Source organism: Medicago truncatula, chromosome 8 (assembly GCF_003473485.1).
Source record: "Medicago truncatula cultivar Jemalong A17 chromosome 8, MtrunA17r5.0-ANR, whole genome shotgun sequence".
NCBI lineage: Eukaryota > Viridiplantae > Streptophyta > Magnoliopsida > Fabales > Fabaceae > Medicago > Medicago truncatula.
This window is the reverse complement of record NC_053049.1, coordinates 33,685,085-33,698,066: the sequence shown is the minus strand read 5'-3', so window position 1 is coordinate 33,698,066 and position 12,982 is coordinate 33,685,085. Positions and strand designations below refer to the sequence as shown.

General features: G+C 30.9%; 1 protein-coding gene across 1 annotated transcript; it reads right to left on the bottom strand.

Annotated features, from left to right (window-relative positions):
* Positions 1 to 9,583: 9,583 nt before the first annotated feature.
* On the bottom strand, positions 9,584 to 10,340 carry LOC11430909 (dirigent protein 19). The gene has a single exon (XM_003629100.3). The coding sequence runs from the start codon at positions 10,304 to 10,306 to the stop codon at positions 9,734 to 9,736; it is 573 nt and encodes a 190-aa protein (XP_003629148.1). The 5' UTR covers positions 10,307 to 10,340; the 3' UTR covers positions 9,584 to 9,733.
* Positions 10,341 to 12,982: the final 2,642 nt, after the last annotated feature.

Sequence of the window (12,982 nt, the reverse complement as noted above, 5' to 3'; positions counted from 1 at the left end):
AAAAATATTTGTCCCAAATTATATGTCGCTTTACAATACCAATGAAAAATTAATGTTACTTTTCGTATTATATCCTTAACTATTTATTACTCTCTTTTCTTTCAATTCCTTCATTTATCTTTGGCTAAATTACATTTTTGGTCCCTTAACTATTTAGGTAGTATTGCTTTGGTCCCTTAATTAAAATTCAATTTATTTTGATCCCTTAACTTCTCTTTGTTACACATTTTGGTCCTTTCCGTTAGTTTTAATTCAAAAACGTTAGGTTTTCTTCATTTTCTTCTGGAATTTTTCCGGGATTCTTGTTGTTGAAGGTTTATAGAGATGATATGAAGATGAAAAAGAGGAGAAGAAGATGAAGAAAATATAACGTTTTTGAATTAAAACTAACGGAAAGGACCAAAATGTGTAACGGAGAGAAGTTAAGGGACCAAAATAAATCAAATTTTAATTAAGGGACCAAAGTGATACTACCTAAATAGTTAAGGGACCAAAAATGTAGTTTAGCCTTTATCTTTCCCATATCATGTATAGAGGATAATTTTGTAAAACAACTCATAATATCTCTTTCCCACACAATATTAATTACATTTCTTAATATGTGTGAAATGTCCAAAACGTCATACAATTTGGGACGGAGGGAGTAAAACATTAAATCAGTACCAAAAAAAAAAGATAAAAGATAAAAATGTTAGCTAAAATTAAGTTAAATGAAGAATCGCATAATTTTATTTATATTATTTTAGGTTCAGACATCTTCCTATTCTTCATTAGGTTCATCAAATATTTCTAACTTCAACATCCTTTTAGTCATGGCAAAGATTGAAAAGGATTCCACCAACATGTCTCTCTCACCAACCAGTGATAGTGCTATTGCAAGAATTGATGGAGAAAGATCTGAAGACATAAAAACTTCATTACAATTGGAGGAGCTTTCTAGTGGGAGTATAGATAATAAAAGAAAACAAAAAGAATCGAGTGATTCAGTCCTAGGAACCATATTTGAGGGGCCCTCTAAGAAATCAAAGGGCACTAGCTTCATCGGTCACAAAGAAAATATTTCTGAAGGTATACATTTTAAAGTTGATTCCTTTAATTTGTTTGGTCACATATATCTCATATGTCAAAATCATTTGTGTAAATTGGAAATCTATCTTTTCTTAACATGTGAATCTTACAATTGAATTACAATTTCCTACAAATTCATGTTGCATGTTTTTTTTTTATTTGTTTGATTAGTCAATATCTAAGTCTAATTTAAAACTAAGGCACAAAAGATATTTTAACTCAAGCTCTTAAAAATTACTACAATGTTTTTCCACACTAAAAAGCCTCAACTTCATCTAAAATGAAATATAAATAAACAAGATCTAAAAAAATCAATTACATTTGTTTGATAAAAAAATTGAACTAAATACATTTTACTTTTTCAATTATTTTTACTTATATTCATTCCATCTGAAGTATTAGAAGGAAAGGAGAAAAAGTGAGATGCGATTGAAACAGAACTGAAATCTAAAGAATGATTTACTATGAGTGTGCGATTTGGATTGTGAAAAAATTAAGAAAAAAATTAATCATGATGGTTATCCCTTTATGACTAAAATGTTTGTATATTAAACAATATTTTAGTTTCACATTGTAAAAAAACAAATTATTCAATCATAAATCAAGTTCAATCAAAGTCTCAGGTTTGATTCTTCCCGTGCCAATTTGGATGGACTAATTTAGCTTTTTCCAAAATAAAAATAAATCAAGTCCAATCATAGAACAATTAAATTAAAGTTAGTAGATATTGGAATTTTTTTTTTTTTGAATAAAATGTTTAATAATATAAAACTCATGTATTTTCACTTGGTTCTTGAAACAATGAATAACTAGTCAAACCACTCGATCAGTAAATGAGTCAATTGAGCAAGAATATATGCAAAGTATTAATTGGATATTCATGACTTTAATTAAAAAAACAATGGCTAGAAAGTTTTTTTTCTTCAAGTAGCTTAATTGTTAGAAATTTACCCTTTAAGATAATTAAATGGGGAATCGAAGGTTCGAACTTCGACCCTGCTATGGGGCCCTAGATAGGGGATGTTTGGGTGTGGGACCTGCACTGGTGCAGACAATTGTTTGTTTGGGAACATGACCTATGTTTGGAGCTTAGGGTGTTGTTGGATGGGGTTGCGGCTTTGGCTGAGGGTGAGGACCAACTCATGGTCCTGGAAGTTTAGATTCGATGGAGTTGAATCGGTCTGTTCTGCCTATGAGGTTCTTTCGGGGTCCGATCAGATGTCAGCTGGGGTTTCAGAGGAGACAATTAGGGTCAATTTAGTGTGGAAGATTTGGGCCTCTTCTAAAGTTCAGGTTTTTTTTTTTGGCAACTTTTGCTATATAGGATCCCTTCGCGTCTTAATCCTTTTAAGTACATAGTGATTACTGATTTGGCAAGTATTTTTTGTGTGATGTGTGTGTGTTGGGGTGGGGTGGAGTCGGTTGATCATTTGTTTGTCACTTGTAAGGTTGCATCTATAATCTAATATTTTGTTTGTAGGTGGGAATGGGTCTTCCCAAATGGTTTTTTAGGGTTGTTTCAGGTCTTTGTGTCTTTAGAAGTGGGTAGACAGTCAAGGATAGATTTTACTTTAATCTGGCATTCAATTGTGTGGTCAATCTGAAAAGCCTTTAATGATCTAATTTTTACTAGTAAGCTAATTAATGTTGATCAACTGGTTGAGAGGATCCAATTCCAATCTTGGAAGTGGTTCTTCCATAAACACATGAGGCATCAATGTTCTTTCTACGAGTGGATGGTGGAGCTGATCCACTGTCTGCGCCGGTAGTGTCTGGGGTGGTGGACAGAGCTGGATCTGATTTGTGCTTTCGTAGTTTGGGGGTGATTAGTCTTTGAGCTATTATGTTCGGTGTAGAGGTCCTTCATTTTTTATGTTGTCCGGTGTTTTTTTTTCTCTCTTTTTGATAGGTATTTTTTTTTTTTTTTTTTGGTGCATACCAGGCCCTATATGGTCGTTGTAACTGGAGCTTTCTGAGTGATCGGTGTTTTGGTGTTTTGCCATACTCGTTCATTTTTATATATATCATTTGTCATTAAAAAAAAAAAAAATACACTAATATTATTATACCAAATTGTTTTACTTGAATGTTACTTTTATCATTAATTTAATGATTATTATTGATGTATGTTTGCAGAAGAAATCAATGGTAGAGAAAGGAGCAAGAAAGACTCGTTACCCACTGATCATTCACAAAATGAAGTGGATATTTCCCTTAAAGAGAATGTTTATACTGGTGAAGGTTAGATATATTATATCAATCGATTATTGTCGGCGTTTTGTTTCTTGTTTCTTGCAATGTGAATTTGAACAAAAAAGCAATATTATAACATGGTGTGACTCAAGCCTCTTAAAAAAAATGGTGTGACTCAAATGCTAAGTCATTCAACCATTTAGTCGGAGATTTTATTATGGATATGAAGATATAAAAGATTATGTTGGAATATATATATATATATATATATATATATATATATATATATATATATATATCAATCATTCAAACTAATACACCTAAAAGACTCTAATACACCTAAAAGACTAGAGTTTTTGTAGTAAAGAGAATTCAAACTAAGAATCTCTATTTATGATAACTCTATACTTTTAGCTTCCCAGTACTTGACGTAGGACTTCGAGAAGTACCCTCTTTGACATATCATATCCCCCTTGATACAAAGTCTCATATTTCTTCAATTTATTATCAACTTCATCGTCACAAAGTAAAATACCATCCTTATAACTAGTCATGTTTACAGAGAGAGCACACTTCAACTTTTGTGTCTTAACCTTTAAGCTTTATAATCTTCTCAAGAATTATCAACAACCATTGTTTGTTGACTTCATTCAACGATCTCATCACCTCAACTATTTGTAGTGTACTCTTCCTGTTAATATTGATTGTACTAGTGATTTATAAGATTTGGATAGTGAAGCCAACATAATTAAAATTTGCTTTCCTCTTTTATATATTTTCTCTAACATTCATAATTCCAGACATTATCTCATTAAAATTATTAATATGATTAAACACATTACTTCATCTTCCAAATTTAGCAAATACATCCTCATTTTCTTCATCAATAAATTGGAAAACTTGGTTGACGCAAACATGCATCGTAAAAAATCCTACAATTTCTCTGGATATGTTTAGTTCAACACTATCTCTTTAATCTTTAGAGCAAGTTTCAATAAAATTATGCCCATTGTCTCTTTTTATGTTGTACTCAACTTTGAATCTTTCATCTCACCTGTTTATTTTTTTTCAAAGCACAATAGAGGCCTTGATAGACCATACTGTATTTAATTATGCATTGCATAAGACCATCTCTATTAGGAGGGTCTTAACTATTTAAGACCCAGTACCTATTAGATACCTCAAATGGGGAGAATCTTTTTTAGGGTCTTATAAGACTTGGGGTTTAAGACCTCCACTTTTAAGCGGGACCCGCACTCTTTTAATATTAAAAAATTGAAATATAATGATATAAAATTATTGATAGTTGAGTAGTGGGTCCCATTTAAGAACTTTGTGTGAGATCTAGGTTGGAGTGTTTGAGTATTTATTAGGTACTACTATTAAAAAATTATAAATGAGTGATGTGTACATGTGACACCCATTTAAGAACCCAAAAATGGGTGTTTCCATTGTGGATGCTTTAAAGAGAAGTCCATCCGCCCATTAAACAATATAAGAAAAAACAAGATGACTAACTTGTCTTCAAATGAATGGTAGAGTCCCTAAACATGTTTAGGGAATTATTAGTCGGTGACTTAGGCTTGCAAGTCTTTTAGTTTCAGTATGGAGAACTTATAGTTGGGGTTAAGTTTGCGTATGTGATTCCAATTAGTTCAAGGTGATTTGTTGATGAATTAGTTTTAACATCATCAATTACGTGCACGAACCATTAATTTTTGGACATAAACGTTTTTGTTCATAGGTCCTTCTTTCTTTTCCTTTGCTCAAGAGTGAAGACATTTCATGAAATAATAGGGATACTCTATGATTTTAAATTTAGATTTAAATATATTCTAGATTTAAATTAAGATATAATTAGAATATAATTTATAATTATATTTAGAATATTTTCAAGATTTGCTATGATTTCTTACTTATTTTCAAATTTTGAGCTATAAAAAATATGATGTTTCTACCATTTACTAGTCTAGAAGGTACACATAAGCTGAATCGAGAAAAAAGACATAAGCCCGACTACAGCAAAATTAAAGTTAAAGAAAAAAGTCAAAAGAATATACGGTCTCGTCAAAGAAAAATATCGATAATAATTAGAGTCGAAATAATTTAAAAAATTAAAATAGAATTCAATTTCCAACTCTAAAATTAGTTGCATAGAAATATACGGTTAAAGAGGAGTATTGAGAATGATATGCCTATGTTTTTTCCTTCACAAATGTCTTATTCCATTGAGGTCTTTCAACTTCAGTATGGAGAGAACTTCAATATGTGTGATTCGAACTAGTCCAAGGTGATTTGTTGATGAACTAGTTTTAACATCACCAACTACATGCATGAACAACATTTGTCTCATTTAAAACCTTATTAGAACCTCAATGGAATGAGACATTTGTGTGAAGGAAAAAACGTAGGCATATCATTTTCAATACTCCTCTTTAACCGTATATTTCTGTGCAACTATTTTAGAGTCAGAAATTAAATTCTATTTTATTTTTTAAATTATTTCGACTGTAATTATTATCGATATTTTTCTTTGATGAGACCGTATATTCTTTTGACTTGACTTTTTTCTTTGACTAAAATTTTTCTATAGTGGGGCTTATCTCTTTTTTCTCGATTCAGCTTATTTGTACCTTCTAGACTACTAAATGGTAGAAACATCATATTTTTTATGGCTCAAAATTCGGAAATAAGTAAGAAATCATAGCAAATCTTGAAAATATTCTAAATATAATTATAAATTATATTCTAATTATATCTTAATTTAAATCTAAATTTAAAATCATAGAGTATCCCTATTATTTCATGAAGTGTCTTCACTCTTGAGCAAAGGAAAAGAAAGAAGGACCTACGAACAAAAACGTTTGTGTCCAAAAATGAGTGGTTCGTGCATGTAGTTGATGATGTTAAAACTAATTCATCAACAAATCACCTTGGACTAGTTCAAATCACATATGTAAGTTGGGAGTCCCTAACTTCAATGTAGTCACATGCTTCATACTGTGAACAGTACATTAGGTGAAAAGTTAAAAAGCAGCAAAATGAAGATCTTGTCATGATCAATCAAAGATGGACACGCATACGATATGATATAGTACAATATCTTGCATATCTCCCAAAAGCATGGGCCTGAAGTTTGCTGATCCACTACTCTTTCTCATGCACACAATCCAATGCAGATCTGGAAACAACTTTATCCAGCAACTTTCTGACTTTTGTGCAAAACTCGCAACTCATGAGTATTGCCCACAAATTCATAAAGCACACATTGGATAAACCCAGAAACTCATCATTCATTCATAAATGATGAACCCATATGAATGTCATGATGAACATCAACATTCTGATGAAGAACACAACAACATTCTGATGAATATTTGATGTCCTTAAGTTTGCCTCGGGGCTAAAATTTAATTTATGCAAGATTAGTATTTTGGGGGTAAACTCCCAAGTGCGATCAACTTTTGAGGGTTATCCCCAACGAGATCCATAATTATTTGAATGGAACTTGACATGCGTTGCATTCAAAAAATGAGTCACCATTATGTAAACCTTTAGTAAGAGCTTTATTTTTGGAGAAATAAGTATGTTAGCTTTGGAGAAAGGATAACTTTTCTAAACTAAAATTTTATTAGCATTTCTATCTTTTTCTTTCTTATCTCAATATGTCCATAGAGGCGTGGAAACAAATCTTATAGTTTCAGAGCCCTGTTTTGCTCCGAATGGAATAAAAATAAAATTCATTTACTTAATGATTATTATTGATGTATGGTTGCAGAAGAAGAAGTCACAAGTAAAGAACAATGCAAGAAGGACTGTTTGCCCAGTGATGTTGCATTCAACGAAGTGGATCATTCTTTAAAAGGCAAAGCTTCTGCTGATAAAGGTTAGCTTTATTATATCAATAAATTATTGTTAGGGTTTTGTTTCTTATACTGTGAATTTTTTTTGAAAAAGAAATAATGTAAAAAGAAATTCTATATACAACTATGTTTGCATGATATTGACTATAAAATGGTGTGAGCCAAATGTTAGGTCCGTTAACCATTTAGTTAGGGATTTGATTATGGCTCATGCAGATAGAAAAGCATACGTTATAATAGATCACTCTAAAGTAGAAAACCATTAATACAACCTTGGCTCATGTAAATAAACCCTCTAGTAATATTATACAACTTTTATTAAAAAGAAAAATTCAGCTTATAGATGAGATTGTCTTACACTTCAACTTGAAATGTAAAAGGTGTAAATTAATTAATAGTGTAGTTTAAGAGTTGAGAGATAGATAGATTAGGAGATGTGATGTAATATATTTGGTGGTAAAAGAGAACTGAAAATTATTAGAAGAATAATTTTGTTTTTAATATTATTTTTTCATTTATAGAATGAGATTTTTATGCACAGATACTAAATTTGATATATGTATGTTGTTAACTAGTTGCATTTCTTGTATTTACTTTTTATAATATTTGAAACAGAAGTAGATGTTATTAATGATGCTGAGAAGGAAACCGGATCTTCTGTTGGCAAAGGAGATGGCAAAGCTGCATGGGTGAACACATTTGATTTGAATGAGATTCATGAAGTTGAAGAAGACCAGCCTGACATATGAATTTAAATGTGATATTTGAAGTTTAGACTTAATCTTTACTTTTGGAAGCTTGTAGACATATTTTATTTTTCTTGTGTGTTTCATTTATGGTATGATTTTAAATATTGATGTGAGTTTCACCATTATAATGTCAATGGTTATAAGAATTTACTCTTATTCTGTGTCACGAGTTGTCTGATATCGAGTTTTCAAGTGATTGGGTGAGAGTTGCGTATGTCGTTCGATCTATACCGCTTATTCTTTGAGTTGTTCGATATCGAGTTTTCAGGTAGTTAGGGTGGGAGTAGGCGTCATGTCGGCACAAACAAGGTCTAACTTTAGTTTGGTATTTTTATTACAAGGGTTAATTGGAAGTCACAAAATGAGTTTATCTTCTCCGATAATGTTCAATTTGTTGACCAATTGATAGATCAAATTCATTTGTTGTCTTGGAAGTACATTTTGGGAGGTCTTTAGACAATTCATATACTTTTTATGAGTAGGTAGTAAAACCTTATTTAGTTTTTTAAGGAAATGGAAACCTTATTTATATTCCACTCTTAATTGGTCTTTACATACATTTTCATCGAATACATAGCAAGTCACGTATGCAAGTAAAATCCAACAAATAGACATAATGTTGCTGCAAGCCTAAATAATTGCATATTGCAAGGTTGATATCTTTGATTTGATCTAACACATGTCATGTTGAGTTGAAATTTAATTAGGAAAACTGACTAAGTGGACCATAATTAAATAGAATGAATGTTTTTGAAAATTTTGAATGCTCATTTGTCTGCGATATATTGATCTCCATTTGAATTTTTCGTGTACGCTTGACTCTAATTTGTTGATGAGGTAAATCTGATTCTTAGATGTAAAATTATTTTTGACATATTTGATTGTTTTAGAGTGTATATAATTGAGTTTGCCTTAAGAATTGCTTATAGCTTGACCTAAAATTGATTTTTACATTAGAATTTATTGTTCAACTTACTATTTCACAAAGGTATCTAAACATAAATCGTTTTACTTTCAACTCATTTCAGTCATAATCAATTTTTTAAATTCAATTTACTCATAATCAATTTTTGTTACTGCAGGTACAAGGCTAGGATCCTCTTCGTTTTCGAACAGAAATAGAAGACTTTATTTAAAAAGATATAGACATAAAGAAAATCGAAATTTTAAATAAAAATTGATGATAGTGAAACTCATTTGATAGTATGATCTACTATATATATTTTTGTGTTTATATTTCCCCTTATGAAACTTTTAATTCTTTTTTTTTTAAATGGAGAGAGATGGTCTCAATTCATGTAGCATAACCAATCCCACACTTGGTCATTTCTTATTGCTTTCATCACTTTTCCACGGTCAGTTGTAGTTGTTATTTTGCTTGATATCAATTGGAGTATCGATCATTTCAGAAATAAAGTGACATGGTAGAAAAGTATATATCTTGCTTGTGTACACATTGAAGTCTAAACGAATACTTAAAAATGTTTCATAAAAGTTAATAACAAGTTTGATACTCAATCTTCATTTCTCTATTAAAGTAATATTTCAAATAGACAAAATGGAAACTTTACCTTATATTTATACAACAAAAAAGTTTAACCATAAGAATCAACATCTAAGAAACAAAATTCAAATTGGTCACTAATAGGAAGAAGTCCACACTAAGATCATAAATCTAGAGTTCAAAATTGAAATAATAGTAAACAAATCTATTTCAAATAAAAATTGTAACATTTATTCACTATAAAACATTGATACAAATACATATATCAGACACCGAACACATTTTCGATGTAAGAATTATGGCACTACTGAGTTTACTCAAAAAATAAAAACATAAACTATAAAAACATAAAAACCTTATGAGGATTGAATTGCATATGGTGGCCAATAAATATGAAACTCAATCTTATAAACAACAGTAAGACCCTTAAGATCAACTGGAGAAGATGTAACATATCCTTGAACAAACATGAAATCTTCAGTACCTCCAACTATAGGATGATCCGAAGCTTTAACATTGTTTGTTCCACCAACAATAGATACAGAACCCTTATGATTTTTCAAACGAAGAGTTAGCTTCGCAATCGAAATGCTTCGAAGCCCATCAAGACTAGAGGTGATGGAAGTACCTTCAGCAATTCCAACTAGTTTAGAGGATCTATTTGATGTTAGAGTCAAAGGATCTTGAAACACAAATAATGTTCCAAAAGGTGTTGTTGTTTGTGTGACTCCAGCATTTCCTTTTATACCATTCACTATAATATAACCTGTTTTGTTTATTGTCTCATGTTGGTAAAGTGAAAAGTGGATGGATTTTAGGTTATTGTGGTGATGGTGATGGTGATGAGAAGAGCTAGAAGTGGTTTTGAATTGAATTATGGCTAAGAATAAAACAACATTAATAACATAGTTGTGTAATGAGGATGCCATATTTTACTATATGCTTTTTAATTGTTATAGCTATGATATGATTTGAACAAAGGAGGGTGGTGTCTCATTATATACATGTACAAAAGTTGGATTCTTTCTTCTTTTTTTATTTGTTTTTATATTTAATAATTTGTTGTATTTTTTTTTTTTTTGCCTCAAAAAAATTATTTGTATTTTGGTTTTAGTGGAAGACCAAAGAAGACTTTTTTATTCACATAAATTTGTGATATGAACACTAACCGTCATCTGCAGGTAATTAAGTCAAGGAAAATGATAGTAGTGTAATAATTTTAAATTCTAAAAAATTTAAGGTTGTTGGACCATTATTTGTGTCGATTTTTTTTTTTTTTTCAATTAGCCTAGCGGCCAAAGAAATTCACCTTAAATGTGAAATAGTGGAGTGTCCAGGATTCAAACCCCAGCCTGCATATATAATGCATTATCCCTTACCAAGTGAGCTAAGCTCACGGGGACTATTTGTGTCGATTTTAATAATAAAGGATCTTGAAGACCAAGTCATAGAATACAACTTTAATGAATAAATCCTCTCAAAAAAAAAAAAAAAAACGTTATTAATGAATAAAAAGAGTTAATTTTGTTACTGTAAAAAAAAGGTTGTAGGACCTTCAATTTCTTGGGTCTTCACCACATCTGTCTTTGACTCGGAAACTGTGGATGTGTATCTCTGGAACGTGTGTTTAATGTTTAACTTAAACCTAAACTAATATCTTTAAAACTCCCAAACAAGAATTCTCCATAAGCCTTTCTTTCCCATTTCCTTCCCTCCAAAATCCAATTCGCAAACAAAGTTTAAGTTGATTATATGATCGTAATTCGATTATTAACCTAGTTTTATGAACGGACCTCGAGGACAAAAAACGAGCACTTCTAGTTTTGTGTGGAAAAATAAGAGTTTGCAAACAAAATTCATATTTTTTTGTTCCACTAAAATTTTCTATATTTTTTAAAAAATTAAACATATATTCCAACGTTAAACCTTCAATTTTATATTTATTTAATTCAAATTTTCATTAGTTGCATTCAACTAATTTTTTTAAAAAAAATTGGATCCACGATATTGTAAACCCCAGTTCATATTGGACCTAAGTTGCATGCTGTCAGAAAGCATAATGTTTTTTTTTTTCCTTAAGAAAAAGCATGATGTTTTGTCGCTGATTTGCATCTCAGCCGTTAATTTAGATCAAACAGTTTAAATTAACTCAGTTATAAAATCATTCTAAACAATCTCGACCACACAATTTAGATCAGACGGTCATGAACTGTTATAACCTCCTAGCGTTCTACCGTATCTGCAGGAAATCCAGATCCGTTCATATTGGGCTTGTGTTTTTTTTTCTTTTATCACATTATCAATGAGATATCAGTTCTTAAGTATATTCTAAATCTCTAACTGCTCTTGATTTGTTAGTTGGTTACCTTAGCTTCTACTCCATCAACATGTCGTAATTTGATTTGTTAATTAATGTTAGAAAAATGTTAACAAGTGCCTTAAAAGTAGAAACTTTATTTGAAAATTATGTATTTGACTTATTGAAATACTAAAATCTAACTTTTTCTATCTAAAATTTAGCAATTGTTTCCTTTTTATAATCCTTAACTAGTGCTCTAAGGGCACTTGTTAACAAGATCTTTGATGTTATATGCATCTAAGTTAGCCAACCAATAGGGCTGTGATCGGTACATGGACAATACTGAATGTGAACGAAACAAAAGTTTTTATAATCAATATTTAAATATAAAGAAAAAAAATGAGCATTCTCTTTCAACCTTTTTCTATTTATGTGAGTGTGTTTAAATTTGAGTTTATTAATTATGATCGCATAAGTCTTTGCTCTTCAATCCATTGCTACCAGAGTTTCACACTTCATTTGGAACGGAGCTGGAACATAAGGAATCAAAGCTGCCCGAATCAATTCAAATCCCTTGACAGACAAAGCAAAATAGCAAATTCTACCACGACTCTTAAAACTTCTATTTTGTTTCTACTGTTAAAGGGGCGTGAAAAAAATAGTTGTCCACACCATGGATTTCTTTTTCAAAACACACGACCATTAGCTACCTTTTAGATTGGATACCTTTTTCTAGTCTTTAGAGTTTAGACCATAGCGTAGCACTATACTAACTTGCAATTTGAAATATTATTGAAAAAAATATGTAAATATATTGTTGTGAATTCCGGTCTCAAATCACACCAATATAAACTATGATGTGTGGAGCAAAGGAAAGTAGCAACCAATAACAAAGTGAATGCAAGCAATAATCAACAATAACAGCACCTAGATCTAATCTAGGAAACAAAGTGAAAAGCACAAAACATAAGCACAAGATAAAAGGAGAGAAGAGAGAAACAAACACACCAAAGATTGTTCACCCAGTTCGGTCCAAACTTGACCTACTCTGGAGGAGAGATTGAACTCTCTAATCCACTATCAATGAGTTCTTCCAAAGAGATACAAAAGGGTTACAAGAAATTAGCTTTGACAAGTTCACAAAGAACAACCCTAATTTCTACCATTTTTTCCCAATCTCACCAATGAACAAGACACTCAATGATTTTCACTCACCAAGGTGTTTACAATGTTTCCCAACCCAAGAGAACTCTAATCAAAGACCCTAAACCCTAAAGTTGCTTCCTTTGATTTCCCAAGTTTCTCT